Source organism: Spermophilus citellus, assembly GCF_964194105.1.
Source record: "Spermophilus citellus genome assembly, chromosome: 17".
NCBI classification, from domain to species: domain Eukaryota; kingdom Metazoa; phylum Chordata; class Mammalia; order Rodentia; family Sciuridae; genus Spermophilus; species Spermophilus citellus.
Window position 1 is genome coordinate 37,675,570 of NC_138199.1, and position 16,157 is coordinate 37,691,726.

A 16,157-nucleotide genomic window follows, 5' to 3' on the forward strand; every position below is an offset into this window, starting at 1 on the left:
AGTTTCTTATCAAACAGTACAAAATTATATTTTGCCTTCCTGCATTCCTTACCATCGCCCTTACTCTGTTTCATTCATCTTTATAGAACCTGTTTTTGTTGTGTGTTTGTGTATGGTCTCTTTTCTCTTCAACTAAGGTAAGCTCTATGAGTAGGATCTTTATCTATTCTTGTAGTCTTAGTGTGGACTGAATACTTCAGCTCTCTGCAAGGGGAGAAAGCAAGGAGAGGTGGAATGATGTGGGCACCAGCAGGAAGCATCTCAGTAGCTGAATTTACAGGTAAGTGGTCTTTACATTAAACACCATAGTTTCCTAGCTCTTTAAAGAACAGAGACTAGTTATGTGGCTCTAAACCACTGGGTGGCGCTGCCTACCAAATTTTCTAAAATCAAGTCAGCCTAGAATTGCTTTTCAGCAACTCTAAATCTAAATCCTTACCATTTAAATCTAAATCTAAATCTAAATCTAAATCTAAATCCTTACCATTCTCCAGAATGCAGCTTAAAATACTAAATGCCATCTCTGTTCTGACCCCTGATTGGCAGCCAAAAAGGCTCTATGAAAATGACTTCTATTCCTCCTGCCCAGGTCTTTGTGTGAATTTCAAGAATAGATGTTTGGGGAAGTCACATATGCAAAAGGCCCTAGATATGAAGTTCTAGTTGGAAGTGGCTTCTGCCCAGCAGCCTTTTCCAGCTGGATCCAATTGGCTTAAGCCATGCATTGGATGTAATAGATGGACTTCTCTCCTTTGCATCTAGGATGGTGCCGGTTATATCTTGTTCTTAGGAGAATTGGGAAACTGGTCACTTAAATCATCTGTGTTCTGTGGTCCAGATGAGAAACCCCATGTGTACAGTCCAGAGAGAAGGACTCCTGTTTTGGTCAGAAGGCAAGGGAGGAGAGGACGGGAGGTTCTGGTGTGGGCTCACGGTGGAAATAAGCGTGTTCCCAAATGATGTCTTGGTTCTGTTGCTCACCATGTGATTCCGTTTCCAGCTTCTCCTTTGCTGTTGTAATGGACAACGTGGAATTGAGAACTGTCGTCCTATCTTGTCTTTCTTTTACTAGAGAGAACTGGGCTCAAGTAGCCTTTGTAGGGGAAGGGAGCAGCTCTGCTGTGAGCTGGGCCTGGTAGTAGGCACTTAGCCTATCCTGATGTGTGTAAATCTACCAATTACCTACAATCATGAGGATCTCAGTCTCTGTTTCATAGCAAGGAAAACGAATGCTCAAAGCTGTTGGATACTTTGCATAGCAACATGCTCCTCATTCTCACATCTTTAAAAATTCTCCCTTGAGTCCACACCTGCCTCCGGTTCCCTCCACAAAATCTTCTTAGAGTTGCTCCCAGTGCTGCTCCGACTTCCACAAACCCCATTCCCTCTCCCACCCATTTTCGTTGGGCTTTAGGTCTGCCCCTGAAACTTCTGATCAAAGTCACGGATGGCCTCCATGGATCAAATCAAACGGCCACCTCTCTATTCTCCCTTATCCCCTGTAGCACCCACCGCGTTTGGTGATTCCCTGTTTCTTGCACCATTTCTTCTTTGGGCTCCAGGCTTACCACACTCTGCTGCCTTCCTTGCTATCTCACTGGCCACTTGTCCATTCCAGTTTTGACTGTTCCTGCTCTGATCTACCACTAGATGTCTGGATGCTCCTGGGGAAGCCTCTTACCCATTACCCACTCCCTCTTGCTGACTCCAGATGGTCCCATGGCTTTATATCTCCAGCCTGAACTTTTCCTGGCACTGCAGACTCAGACAGCCAACATCCCACTCCGCGTGGCCACATGGAGCGTTAACATGAGCAGACAGAACTCCTGATACCTCCTGTCCCCACGAGACTTCCTCTTTCTGTAAATTGCACCAACAGCCATCTGGTTGCTCCAGCACAAGCCTTTCTCAATATGTTCCCAGTGGATCCCTCAAACATTTCCCAGATCTACTCACTTTCTTCTGCCTCCATCCCTCCCCCCCTGGTCCAAGCCACCATCACTGTGGTGTGGACTGCTGCAGTGGCCTCCTCACTGGGCTCCTTGCCCTCAGCGATCCATCTCTGTATGGCAGCCAATGCTTCTTTAAACATGTAAATCAAAGGATTTCACTTGACTGCTGAAACAATCCCAGTGGCTTTTCACCTTTCATGAAATAAATTGCTCCCTCCTTGTTTTGAGTGGCCTAATTTTGCCTTCTTTTTAAAAGTTTTAGTTGTATGGACACAGCACCTTTGTTTATTTGTTTGTTTATTTATTTATTGGGGTACCGGGGATTGAACTCTGGGGCACTGAACCACTGAGACACATCTCTAGCCCTATTTTGTAATTTATTTAGAGACAGGGTCTCACTGCGTTGCTTAGTGCCTTGCTTTTGCTGAGGCTGGCTTTGAACTTGTGATCCTCCTGCCTCAGCCTCCTGAGCTGCTAGAATTAGAGCTGTGCACCACTGTGTTGTAGCTATATATTTATTTTTATGTGGTGCCGAGTATTGAACCCCGTGTCTCACATGTGCTAGCTGCAAGTGCTCTGCTACTGAGCTACAGTCCTGGCCCCTTTGCCTTCTTTTATACCCAGCCTGCTCTCCTCCTCCTCCAGGCTCCAGCTGCCCCATCCAGGTGCCAAGCGAGTTCCTGCCTCAGGGCCTTTGAACAGGTTGTGCCTTCTACCTGAAAGTTCTTTCTTCCTGTATGCTCTCATGGCTGATTCATTTAAGGCATTCAGCTCTCAGGTTAGATGTCATCTCCCCACTGAGTTCTTTGTCACCACCCAATCTAATGCAGCCATTCTGGATTTTGAGAGCAGTTTGATTTTTTTTTTTCATTTTTCCAATTCTAGAATCCAAAGTTTTCTTATGATTTCTGTGCATCCCCAAGGACTTACTTCATAGTTCTCAATCTCTAATCCCTTGTTCTGGGGATACTGGTCATGTGTCACATGTACGTTACACTGGATTTGGATTTATCTCCCTCTTCAATTTCCCCAAAACCACTCCAAATGATTGATGGAACTTTTGAGAGCTCCGGGGAGGAGGGTGCCCCTGCTGTTCATTGCAGTCTCCAGCCTCCTCCTTGATTCCTTGCTTTCTTTCCCCTGGGGCTCTCAGGGGCAAAACTCCCTCTTTTTGGCTCACTCAGAGCAACTTCATCTCTTCCTCTGAAGTATCTGCCTCAGTCTGTAACCATGTTCTGGGGGCGTTTCCCACTTCTACGGGGGTTACCAGTGCATTTTCTTGACTAAAGTTCTTTTATCCATGGGTAAGATTCTTTAATTTTCTTCCAGTAGTAGGGACTGAACCCAGGGCCTTGCACATTGCTAGACAAGCTCTCTACCTCTGAGCTATATCCCCAGCCCTTGTTTTAGCTTTTTGGAGAACAACAGTGTTTTATCTTTTTTTGTAATACTTGTTCAAGACCCTGTGCTGGGGGCTGGGGATGATTGCAGTAACCTTTTAAGATATCAGTTCTATTTTGCAGAAGAGAAAACTTGGCTCAGAGAGATAAGAGCCCTGCTAATACATACTGGGCTCTGGAGAGACTCAAAGAAACTTTCTGCATTTTTGCCCATTGCTTCTTTAAAGTTTTCTTGGCAGGAGTTAAAGGACATTTGCCCGGGGGCCAAGCCCTCCAGGTAGTTCAGGTTGGGAGAGAAGCCTCAGGTCTGGAGCTACTGCTTCCTCAGTCAGGTGACCCCAGTCTTTCCTACGCTCTAGGAGTCTCAGGCTTATGTGGATTTGAGTTTTGTTTTGTTTTGTTTTCTTTTCTTTTTTTAAAAATATGGCCCCCAAGTTCTAGTGCCAGATATGCCAGAGACTCATACTGTGACATTGGGCACTTCCGTGTCCTTCTCTAGCGTCTAGTTCCTTTATCTTCACAATGAGGAGAATCTCTTCCCTGACCCATACCCTATGGTCCTAAGGGAACGTCAGATACAGGGAAAAAAGGGCCCCTCTGTGAAGCACTTATTGTGTGCTAAGTACTCCTCACATCACCTGCCAATCCTCTCCACATAGATAGGTAGCTACTACCATCCATCTGTTCCACAGAGTGAGGAGATGGAGGCTTAGAGGGAGTCAGTGGTGACCCAAGGTAAGTGGCAGAATTGAGATTTGAATCTGGATTTTTCTATCCAAGTTTGGTTCCAAAGACTTTTAACCATCACATCAGCTGTGTCCCCCAAGTGCCAGCTCAGGCTCCTGGTAACTCTCAATGGCTGCTCACACATGAACATGCACACACGTGCTCTCCTGGGGGAAAGTGTGTGCTCACTTGGCCCATGTCAGAGGGCGAATAGCATTTCTAAATTAGCCTCAGGACATCTGGTCGGTCATCTGATCCAATTCCTCATGGTGTGGAGAGGAACATGCTCTTGTGTTACCCAGAGTTGCTTTTTCACTTTCTTCTCTTTCTGTCCCAGCTGGTTCCCCCATTTCTGTTTGGGCCTCATTCACCTGGAATTACCCCTTCTCTCATACTAGACTGAAAAAAATCCACTAATAAAGCTCTTACTTTCTACTCCCTCCCAACTGGCCACCTCTGTTCCACAGGACTGGCAGCTCCTTCCATAAGCTGGTTGACATAGGTGTATATGGGTGAGGTCTTCACTTTAGGATGGCAAGAGCTGGAAATCCCTGTGTGCCAGAATGAGGAGGTGTGTGTGTGTTAAAGTCAGGTACCCATCTTCCTTCCTTGAAAAGAATAGGAATACCCCCCCCCCCCTTGTTTTGGTATCAAGGATTGAACCCAGGGGCACTCAACCACGGAGCCACATCCCCAGCCCTATTTTGTATTTTATTTAAAGACATGGTCTCACTGAGTTGCTTAGTGCCTCACAGTTGCTGAGGCTGGCTTTGAACTCACGATCCTCCTGTCTCAGCCCCCCAAACCGCTGGGATTACAGGCATGCACATCTGTGCCCGCCTTAGAATAGCCCTTTAAAAAAACACTTAAATGTGCCCATGAATCACCCTTCTGGTTCTGAACCACTAGCCATTTTTTGTCAAGATATATGTTATGTGCTGGGTGGGGATTTGCTTTTGTATATATAAATACTCAGATTTTTATACTGACAGCTCAACCTTGAACTTCTCTAATGAACAGGATAAAAAAAAAGATAATGACATTTAATTTCCAACCTGACAGAATCAGGGCCCTGTGCTTCCTGTTTTCAGCCCATTCCTGTCCTTTAAGACTTTGAATCCTAGTTCCCTGCCTTTGACCCTGGTGCTGGCTAAGGACTTTGAAACTTCCTCTTGCCTTGGGTGTGCCCTCTGTTGTCGTCCGGCCTCCTGTGTCAATTAGGCCCTTGTCACTCCCCCCACCCCCAACTCATGTCTACTCGGCCTCCTGTGTCAATTAGGCCCTTGTCACTCCCCCCACCCCCAACTCATGTCTACTCGGGCCTCTGCAAGCAAAGTTACAGGCCTGACTACGTTGTGTGGGTTAGTGATTCCTTGAACCTCAGACTGTGAGCTCTTGAAGGGGGGCATTGATCATATTTAGCTGTAGCACTTGAGCTCTGTTAGCAAGGAGTGCAGACAGAATTCCTGGAACACTGAGCAGGAGCTCACAGTCCAGGGAAGGACAAAAATAGGTAGCACTCACCTCCTGTGGAGAACAAATGGTAGCCAGCATGTGGGGTAGATTCCTCACCTGCCTCTGAGCTCCTTCTTAAGATAGTGGTGATTGATGGGTCATTGTACACACTCAGGTTGTTTTTGATGCAAGGAACAGAAACCAAGATCTGCTAACTCTGGCTGGCAGAAAGAAAAGGGGGGATACCACAGGTCCACTGATGGGTGATAAAACAAATAAAATATAGGGTATATGAACCATAGGAATATTGCTCAGCCTTAAAAAGAATGAGGTTCTGACATATTACAGCATGGATGAGCTTAGAAGACAGTACGTTCAGGGAAGTAAGTCAGTCACTAAAGGACGAACACTGTATGATCCCACTTAAATGAACAACCTAGAGTAGTCAACTTAATAGTGACAGAAAAATAGAACAATGGTGAGGGAGGGGAGAATGGGGAGTTGATAGGCAATCGGCACAGAACTTCAGTCTGGGATAATGAGAAGGTTCTGGAGGTGGAAGCGGTAATGACTAAACAACAACGTGAGTATACTCTATGCTTAAAATGATTAAAGTGATACATTTTATATTAATGTATTTTTTAATGCACACATGAACACACATCCCAGAACTGATCTAAACCAGTGAAGGTTACTCCAGGGGTGCTAAGGGCCACTGTGGCCCTTCAACATTTTTTTTTTTTTCATAAAGTTTGAAAAGTTTTATTCTTTAATATTTTCTTTTTTTTTTTAATAATATTTTATTGTTGGTTGTTCAAAACATTACATAGTTCTTAATATACCATATTTCACAGATTGATTCAAGTGGGTTATGAACTCCCATTTTTACCCCGTATACAGATTGCTGGTGAGGGTGCTGGGGTACCTCATGGAACTGAAAGACTAGCCAAACCTCTCATCTTGGAGAAGGGCAGGAAGCAGAGCAGCGTCAGGAACTTCAGGGTAGAAGTTCATAGGTCTCTTCCTTTGGGACACTGCCAGAATTTCACCTCTGCTGCCAGACGCAAGTAGTCTGTTTCTCAGGTTCAAATTTCCAGTCTCTCTGAGAAAGAGTCAGGTGCCATGGGGCAGAGGCAGGCTCATGTATTACCAACATGGCCACTGGGGGCAGTAAAGAGTCAGTTCACCAGAATCCAATTCATGAGCCAGTTTTCACCAGTTTGTTTCTAGTAGTCATCTAACTTTAATTGCCAGATTTTGTTTTGTCCACTCAACAGCATTTTTTTTTTGAAAATGTTGGATTCTGTTGAATTCAGCTCCCTGCTTTTGAGCTGGAGAGAGAGGAGTAGAGAGCAGGGGATATCTCTATGTTCCTGTCCTTAGTGCTACCTAACTCTCTAGTGCCCAACCTTGACAAAATTATTAAGGCAATGTAGAAAAGGCTGGGGCGGGGAAGGGGGCGGGAAGACTACTGAGTTTCTTTTATGCTCTCAGGGAAAAGGCAGAAAATTAAGAACCAAATTGGCAATTAAGGACACTTTATTTATTTGCAAGCTTGAGATCTGGATTGAGAGTTTACCCCCAGCCTAACCTAATATCCTTTCTCTGCCTTACATAATTTAGTATGGAAGCTACAGGAGCACGCCTCTGCTGTTGAGTCTGGTATCCTTTGCATGGCACTTTGAGGAAGACCAAACGTGGGGGTGGGGATGCAGCAATGTCTCTGTTACAGGTTAAAACGTGATTAACATGGATATTTCTGCCCTGGGCTCCCCGATCCCCACCACCAAATTATGTTTTGGAAAAAAAAAAAGGAATGGGAGAAAAAATAGATCCAGGAAAGGGATAAGATAAACAGGAAAAATCAAGAGTTCTATGGGGTTAATGGGCCAAGATTCAGAGACTAGACATGGTTTGGTTGGTTGGAAACTGGAATATTTAGAACACCTGGTATATAAGTGTAAGGTGAGAAATGGGATGCAGAGCATGAGAAGAAGGTGAAAGAGTTTTTTTTTTTTTCTTTTCTGAATTGAGAATATATCTTTCCCTGCCCTTAACTTTGACATTTCCTCCCAAGGTTGAGACAACATTCAAAATACTTTTATTTTGATCATTGACCTGTGTCTTTATGACTGTGCTACCTCAGACCTTAGGGCTCCTTCCTCCACAGACCTGGGCTTGCATGGAGGCCTTATCATCATGGGGAGCCAAACTAGGGCTGGCCTTTTTCTGTTCTGATGATTTTAACTGAGGCCGAGTTCTTGGGAGGCAGCAAAGGTATTTGGGGATCCTTGATGTAGTCTTGGACCCAACTGTCGTTGGGGTTGGCACATACTTCTCGGTTCTTCTTGGTGACAAAGCTGTGGAGGCAGAGTTAGATGTCATGGGCTGTGGAGCAAGAAAGGGGGACCAGTCTGCATGCCCCCTCCAACTCTCACGGCTCATGTCCCCTATAGTCTCCCTTCAGCTCCCCTATCTGGGTTCCCTCAGACCTCTCTAGTCTCCATCCTCCCCTCTCTTAGTCCCTTCCCCATTCAACCTAGACATTCAGGCTCAGGTTTCACAATGGCTGCCATTGACTGAAAACACAGGTATAAGTGGCGAGATCAGGAATTAAACCCTGGTCCCTGAGATTCAAAGCCCAAACCCTTGGCCACTCCCTACTCCACTGCATGGAGACCTCTTGGTCTTATGCAGCCCATTCCTGCCCCAGGGTTTCCCTCCCATTTCCACAGATGTCTTGGCAGGCAAGTGCTTACATGATTGCTGGCAGGTGACAGGTGAGGGCCTCTCTGTATCCTTTCACCAGTTTCTGTGGCAGTGTTTTCTCATAGTATTTCACGCAGCAGGAGGCTTGAATGTTCAACCCCTCAGGGTGTCCTGAAGGAATCACATTGCAAGTTGAGCCAGTGAGATCAAGAGGGAGACCAAGGCTGCTTACCTCCATCTCCCATGGATCGCATGCCACTCCTCTGATGGCAAAGCCACCTGTTTGCAGCTTGATGGGTGATAGGGAAAGAGAAAAAAATGAAACCCTCCAAGGACACATACGGGAAGCCTTCAGTCTCTGAACTGAGTGTCATCTAAATACAAATGGTGCAGAGACTCATCTTTGCTAATGAAACTGGCTCACTCTTGTTTACTTGTGATTCAATTTGGCAAATATGTATTGAGCTTATGTCTTTATGGGGGGTGAAAGGACAAGGCCACCACAAGCCAGGATAAAAAGAAAGTGAAACATTAAACACTGCCATAGAATGTGGTCCAGGGCCAAACAGACTTCGGGACAAGGTGCTGTGGAAACAGAATGAGGGGGACTGAGCCCAATCTTGGTGGTTGAGGAAGTCCTAAAGCAGGAGGTGGGTGCTTGGATTGGTTTTCAAAAGATGAGTAGGATCTATACAGGCAAAGGGTTTGTAGGATGTGGAAGAAAGAAAGAGGCCTGAGGTTGGGGGAAGCTCACTCAGTGGATCTAGCTATCGCTGAGCAGTTTGGGGTCTCTGGAGGGAGAGGAGGGGGAGGAGGAAGGATGAGGAGGAGATGAAAGGGAGGGAGAGGGATGGGACACACATTGACCAAATCATGGTGAAATCTGGGCTCCAACCTGGAGGCATTAGAGCTGCTGAGGTAGGGAAGAGGGTGAAAGAGGAGCCATGACCAAGAGGAAAAAGTGTATGATTCAGGCCTCAGAGTCAGCTGGGATCAGAATCTTGAATAAATGATTTGAATCATGAGCAATTTTCTCTCTCTCTCTCTCTCTCTCTCTCTCTCTCTCTCTCTCTCTCTGTAATATTAGGGATTCAACCCAAGGGTGCTCTATTACTGAGATCTTTTTAAAATTTTATTTTGAGACAGGGTCTCACTAAGTTGCTGAGGCTGGTCTAGAACTTGTGATCCTCTTTTCTCAACCTCCTGAATTGCTGGGATTACAGGTGGGGACCATCATATCTCAGCTATGTGTAGTTTTCTTAATCGCTCTAGGTTTCAGTTTCCTCATCCATTAAATGGGGATAAAAGATACTTAAAAAGATCACCGTGAGAATAGTTGAGAAGATGTCTGATCCAGCCCGGCCACAGAAAGCTCAGTTGGTGCTCCTTAGAATATCATTGAGAACAAATGGTAGTAATGGCCATTCTTCTTGTTTGGAAACAGCTGTTTTCCTTCTCTCTGAGGTTTGCAGGATGTTGGACTTGATAGGTTAGTGCTCTCTTGAGCTCCCCTGACTACTTGCCAGTTGGAGATACGACCCAGGAAGTCAGGCCAGAGACACTCCCATCCCCCAAACCCGCAGAGTGCCAGTAAGTCCTTCTGTGTAGTCTGACCCTGTGTTTCCAACCAGTGACAAACTTTGGGATATCTCAAGAGCGCCCTCTGGCTGATCCATGTTTCAAGAGGGCTATTTTCTTTGAGATCTGAACCCAAGGCCTGACTGACCTTCCCAGAGGACATGGTTGTCCCTTCCCACCCACCAGACACACACAGTTCCTCCATAAGTGACTCTGTGTACAGTTCTTTTATAAGTGATGTTCCTGTCCCTGGTTCTCAAAATAGAGTTTACAAAAACCAAGGTCAGTCACCCTGAGAGTATGTGGACAGATTGCATGATGCACTTGACCTTTGCTCCTGTGTTGATGCAGGCCCAGCCAGGCCAGACCACAAACTTTGGGAGAAAAGATGGGCTGGGGCCACCCAAGGTGTCTACATAGAAGGGCTGAGTGTCTTTGTGCTTTTTTTTTTTTTTTTTTTTTTGTCACTAGTCCTCATAAATAATGGCAGAGGCAGGGGATAGGGAGTGGGCAAATAGGTCCCAATTCCCCCTCTCTTGAGATCCCAAACCTTTCAATGCTTCTCTCTTTGGTCTTTGGTGGGATAGGAGTGAGAAAGGGGGGCACAGATCTCCAAATAGCATACTTGACCATCCCATGGAGACTCATTTTGTTTATCTGGTAGTTCTAGTAATCCATGGCAGCCGCTGCACGGAAGGGGGGGTGTCTAGTTCAGACTCCCCACTCCTGGGCTTGGACCCAAGTGATGGCTTCTACGTTCCTCACCCTCATTTCACTTGCCACACTTATTTACTGCACTGCGTTCTCCTCTACTTCTTACTCTCCTCTCCCTGAGACTCCTGCAGACTCCTCAGGAAACCGAAACTCAATTTCCTAGACCTGCCCATCCCCAGAAGGTTCTAGATCAAGCCCAACTCTACTTACACAGGGGAGGAATTGAGACCTGTAGCTGGGGCGAAGGCTGGGAGCGGCCCTGGGGCTGGTGTGGTCAGAGAGCTGACAGCACTGTTGGTATCCCCTCTCCGCCTGCCACCTGTTCCCCTTTCTCATCCCTGCCTTACCAGGACCAAAGGACTCACTTGGCTGGAAGTAAGAAGCCGATGTGGTGGCGAGGATGAGGAGAAGGAGGGCAGCCACAGAGACCTTCATCTCTCAGCAGGGCAGTACAGCTCTAGGAGACTGCTGAGTGGAGGGGTCCACCTTGCTGCTGCTGGTCTGTGCTCCCACTGCTCAGCCTTCTGGACTCTGACCACTTCAGAGGGGGTGGAGGAGGAGAAACAGCTGCCTCTGTTTTGGCAGTGGAGGATGGGCGGGAGCTGCTGAGTTGGCAGGATTTGAATTCACGTGAGGGGATGATTGGAGGACTGTGTGGCCAGAGACCGCTGCCCGCCACTTTGCATGCCCTGTTCTACGTAATCCTCTCAATAGTGAAGAAGTGATCACTACTCCAAGGCCGCTGGCTCTTAGAGACGGGAGGTCGCAAGGGCTCTTAGAGACGGGAGGTCGCAAGGGCTCTTAGAGACGGGAGGTCGCAAGGGTTGGAGGTGAATAGGCCAGCAGTACCGAGAACCAGATCTCTTTGCTTTCACAGTGTTACCTACCACCATCTCTGTGTTGAGGAAGGAGGCGGGGTAGAGCAGTCCCAGTTTGCCTCTGGTGACTGGTGTTTGGGAGGGTGAGCATAATGCAGGACTAGAGAGAGGCTGACTGAGACTCTAGTGGCCTCTGAGAGGGAGGGCCCCCATCCCCAGTCTGAGGACACCTGATTGAGCTCAGACTCTTTCTTGTCTATGCTACTAATACTCTGATAAAACAGTAAGCCTGATGCCTGGGTCCCCATTTGTTGTTGAGGTGCTTGGTTTGTCCGAGTTCTTACTTATCTCTTTGGACCTTAGACTCTGGAGTGTTTTTCTTTTTTAAAAAAGATTATATATATATATATATATATATATATATATATATATAAAATTTAGTTGTTGATGGACCTTTATTTTATTCATTTACTATTTATATGCGGTGCTGAGATTTGAACCCAGTGCCTCACACATGCTAGGCAAGCACTCTGCCACTGAGCTACAACCCCAGCCCTCCGGAGTGGTTTTTAGGTGCAGCAGCAGTCTGGGTTTTCCAAATACAGTTTCACCGAACCCTGCCACCGTGGCCAATTGTGACCAGCAGAGGCATTCCTACGCCGTGAACCTGACAGGCAGTTTCCGTGGTCCTGAGTTCACTGGGACCTGCTCCCCACCCCCATCAATCCTGGGCTCTGGCTGAATTTGCCCCACAGGGTCTCTCTCTTTCCATTGCCTCAAGACCTGGTCCCAGGTTATGGCAGCAGTCTGTAAGGAGAAAGAAGATGCAGGGGATTTTACTGCTAATGGACTGCAAGCTTCAGAGGCCGAGGGAAGAGTCAGGAGTTGAGGGCAGCAGGAGGCAGGGCCCCATAGGCAATGTGCAGCTCCTGGGGGCGCCTGCTATTGCTGTGACTGCTTCCAAATAGGAGAACATCTAATGCAATGAGTCTTGGTGGGTCCCAGGCAGTCAGTGGTGGTAAAACTGTGACATCTTCCTAGGAGAGGGAAGGAGGGTCTGTGAGGTGCTCCCTGACCTCTGTTCATTGGAAGTGAGTGGGTCTGAGGAAGCCTGGGTGTGCCTTTAGCCCACTGCCCCTGCTGGTTGCTGCTTTTGCCCACACACCCTTTTGCCACACACCTTTGTCTGTGAAAGGCTGCCGGCTAGGGCAGGGTGGTCATGGTCCCTACACCAGGCACGCTCTTCCTCCAAGTACACGAATTTCCTCCTTAACCCTGAAGATAAATTTAGGAGCCTATTCTTGGGGCACAGATCTCTTGATTCCTGTCTCATTTTGTCCTTCCTTCCTTCCTTCCATCCATCCATGATGCATCCGTTCATCCATTCATTTGATGAGCACCTGACATGGGCCAGGCTTTCTGCTTGGCCCTGTGGGGGATACAAAACGGAGTAAAGCAAACAGTATAAACTGGTATATGTAAGTGAAGAGGGAGGAACTGTATAAATGTGAATGACTCATTTCTATCCCAGTCAGCAGCAAAGAAAAACATGCACACACACACACACACACACACACACACGCGCGCGCGCGCACTCTGGAGTCTGACTATTAAGGAGAGGGCTTCATGAAGATCGGGTAGTGAGTCTTAGCTTCTGTACTTGTTGTGAAGCTTAAATGAGATGGTGCCAACAGGTGGCTTAGAAGGGTGACTCGACTGTGGTAAGCACTGACAACATAGTGCGTGTTACCCCTGGCACACAGGAGGTGTGTGAGGAGGTGGCTTCACCCTGTGTTTCTCTCTTGCTTTCTGCTCAGCTTCCCACTACCCCACTCACAGTCTGGACCTGTTTTCTGGACTCTGGCAAAACTTGTGCACAGTGAGACTTGATGCTGAGGTGCCACACCCGGCTCAGCTCACTGTTCTCACCAGTCTCCTGCCAATGGACAATTCAGTAGAAATGAACGAGGGCAGGGCAAGGCATGAGGGGTCTTTAATTCAAGGCAGGGCAGCTCCCAGGGGTGGGTGGGGAAGGTTGGGGTGGAGGGGCCTTGGCCTCTTCTTTTCTTTCCGACTGAGCTGAGCCCTTCTCCAGCGCTTCTGGATCACTTAGCTCTCCTCCAGGTCCTTGATATAGTCCTGGACCCACTCATCCTTCGGGTTGGCACAGATGGGGTGCCCCTTTTTGGTGATGAAGCTGTGGAACAATAGGGAGAAGGATTACAAACCAAGGGGTCCAGTGGCCAAGGAGAAAGCCCATCCTCTCTGCCTCCCAAGTCCCTGCTAGGCCAATCCCATCTCCCCTTCCTGTGTTAGCAGCGGCCAGGGGCCTGGTTCTCTGCAGAGACATGCTCTTCAGCCCCTGGGGCTCCAGCACGTGTAGGCTCTGTGTCCCCCTCTCCCCCCACCCCCCGAAGTGATCTTGTGCCTCCTCTTTTCTCCTGATGCCTCCCCATCAAGGGGCCAGCATTCAGGTGGCTCTCTCAGCAGGTTTCAGTCACTGAAGTCCCCGGTGTGCCCTCTGGCTGCCTCTCCCTGTGTGGACGCACCTGGGAGGCATTGTAGGAGTCCTGTTCCATGTCCTCTCCAGCCCCTCTCCCCAGGCCCTGCTAGCTCCCCCTCCCCCAGTGTGGTGTGTCGTTGCCACCTACACAATTCCGGACTTGGGACACTCGCTGCTGGTCTCATAATAACCTATAATCCGATGACGCGGGAGTGCGTGGGAAACATAGGTGAAGCAGCACTCTGAGGGGTTGTAAGGTCCTCCTGAGGAGAAAGCAAGGGGCAGGCTGAGGCGAAGACTCTGTCAAGGATGGATTGCTGCTATTCCTGCAAGGAGGGAGGAGATAGCCCCGCAGAACTTGGAGCGAGGGCTTTGGAGAAACTCATCTCTTCTCCCTCTCCTTAGCATTCTTCAGCCCCTTTCCTCCACCCCACATGGGAAGGTCAGCTGATGACGTCCAACTCCAGGCTTGGAAAGCAGTGAACCCCACCTTCTCATTGAGCACACTAGGAAGGTGGGGTTCACTGACTAGGAACTGACTCACAGGGAAGGCTAGTGACTGGCCCAAGATCATGGGACCTGAGCTCCTTACTCAGAAAAGATGCTCCAACTAGGAGTACTTGGAAAAAATGCCAACACAGCTCATGTCATCTGGGATGCAGCTCCACCCAGTCCCTTGTCCTGTCCCCATTAAGCCCATGGACTGCAGAGAAGGAAGAAGGTCCACACCAAACTCTTGAGGACAATGGTCATGGAGTCAGAACACCCCGATTCTAACCCATCTTCACCTTTTCTATGGATGGTGACCATTTCATTTTCCCTCTCTGTTTCCCCCACTGTAGTTGAACTGTGTCGGTGGATTTTACACTGAGCTTTCTGTGGCTATATTGGGGGAACTGTTGAATTTGAGAGCGGTGTCCTAGGGATCTCATTGAACCCTTTTTCCTGTATTATATACTGGCTTCTGTGGAAGATTTTGCTTGGAGAAAAAGTTTCATGGTCTAAAAGTTCTAAAAATCACTGGATTAGTTGATTCTTCAGCTATTTTTTGACTGTGAAATTTCACAGCTCTTATAAGAGATGCAAGGGAGTGACAGTGAGGTCTCCTCAAACTTGAATTCCAGGGGTAGTGGGAAGGGCCCTGTACGAACAATCACATACTGTGGTCATGGAGCTGAAAAATCAGGTGTGTGCATGTGATGTGCCCAAGCTGGACAGAAACATGAGTGGGCACTGCAGTGGCATCAGAGGTCACTGGGTCATCGGGGCAGATGCTTGGGTGGAAAGAGAAAGGTCTGGTCCTGCACCCAGCCCTATGCCAGGCAGCATCCTCACTATCCAAGGAATGGACTAAGGGATCCCTGGTCCCTAATGCCCACTCAGGGCTCTGACTCTACCACCTTTGTCCTCTGAGCTGACAAATGACTTTTCAGAGATCAAACTGTCCAGATTTGCCTCCATTAATTTTCAACTAATTTTATTTCAACAACCTTCTACATTCCCCTCCAGTTTCTGAAAACAGAAACAAGGTAGAGTCAGGACACCCCAATTCTAACTCATCTTCACCTTTTCTTTGGACGGTGACCATTTTATTTTCCCGCATGGTAAGTGAGGACTTTGGACTGGGTCAGTGGATTTTACACTGAGCTTTCTGTTCTGGGGGCTTCTGTGGCTATATTGGGGGTAATGGAAGGACAAGGAATGGTTTTGGCTTTCCGATAAGGCCGCTCATCCTAAGAATTAAATTGCAAAAGGGTGGGCCCGGACAGGACCCCCCCCACTGTCGTGGCTCCTCTAGTCCATACCTAAGCAATACTGCACTCACAGGGCATGGGTGACACCAGAAATAGGCTGGGCGCAAATCTCAGGGTGAGGAGGGTGCTGATGGACAAAATGGCCTTGAAAGGTTCCAAACCCTGCTCCTCAACATCCATAGGCTGCTTTTATGCTTATTGGCAAAGAGAAGAATTGAGGGAGTGGAGAGGAAGGCTGGCCTCCCTCTTGGCCTTGAGGAGAAGGGTCCTGGAGTGAGTAAGGAAGACACCAGTTTAAGAAGATGGCAGACCCTCTGCACCCCACCTCTCCAGCCACCTTACTCTGCTTATTTTCCCACAGGGACTGGATTGGAAGGAAGACAAGTTGTTGCACTCACGTGAGGAGGATGCGACCTTGGCCTCTAGGACAACAGAGAGAAGGAGGAGGAGAAGGAGGGAGACAGTGGCCATGGAGAATTTCTTCAGGAGGAGAGCTGGTCTGCTGGGGGCTTCCGAGGTTCCTGGGGTGAGGGAGTGTTGAGAAATGA

General features: G+C 47.9%; 2 protein-coding genes across 2 annotated transcripts; both read right to left on the bottom strand.

Annotated features, from left to right (window-relative positions):
• Positions 1 to 7,611: 7,611 nt before the first annotated feature.
• On the bottom strand, positions 7,612 to 11,204 carry CCL16 (C-C motif chemokine ligand 16). Its single transcript, XM_081272012.1, has 3 exons — positions 10,900 to 11,204; positions 8,293 to 8,413; positions 7,612 to 7,893 (listed from the first exon to the last, which is right to left on the bottom strand). Exons 1-3 carry the CDS (start codon positions 10,967 to 10,969, stop codon positions 7,746 to 7,748), a joined length of 339 nt encoding a protein of 112 aa, XP_081128138.1. The 5' UTR covers positions 10,970 to 11,204; the 3' UTR covers positions 7,612 to 7,745.
• Positions 11,205 to 13,329: 2,125 nt separating this feature from the next.
• CCL14 (C-C motif chemokine ligand 14) lies at positions 13,330 to 16,157 on the bottom strand. Its single transcript, XM_081272470.1, has 3 exons — positions 16,008 to 16,157; positions 14,004 to 14,118; positions 13,330 to 13,549 (listed from the first exon to the last, which is right to left on the bottom strand). The coding sequence occupies exons 1-3, from the start codon at positions 16,078 to 16,080 to the stop codon at positions 13,462 to 13,464; spliced, it is 276 nt and encodes a 91-aa protein (XP_081128596.1). The 5' UTR covers positions 16,081 to 16,157; the 3' UTR covers positions 13,330 to 13,461.

Excerpts from the sequence above, each read along its gene's own strand:
- CCL14 (XM_081272470.1), bottom strand. The coding sequence starts at position 16,080 with ATGGCCACTGTCTCCCTCCTTCTCCTCCTCCTTCTCTCTGTTGTCCTA. Across the intron at positions 14,119-16,007 it reads CAAGGTCGCATCCTCCTCAC|GAGGACCTTACAACCCCTCA; the intron begins GTGAGTGCAACA and ends CTTTCTCCTCAG. Across the intron at positions 13,550-14,003 it reads TGTCCCAAGTCCGGAATTGT|CTTCATCACCAAAAAGGGGC; the intron begins GTAGGTGGCAAC and ends ATTGTTCCACAG.
- CCL16 (XM_081272012.1), bottom strand. The coding sequence starts at position 10,969 with ATGAAGGTCTCTGTGGCTGCCCTCCTTCTCCTCATCCTCGCCACCACA. Across the intron at positions 8,414-10,899 it reads GGCTTCTTACTTCCAGCCAA|GACACCCTGAGGGGTTGAAC; the intron begins GTGAGTCCTTTG and ends TGATTCCTTCAG. Across the intron at positions 7,894-8,292 it reads TGTCACCTGCCAGCAATCAT|CTTTGTCACCAAGAAGAACC; the intron begins GTAAGCACTTGC and ends CTGCCTCCACAG.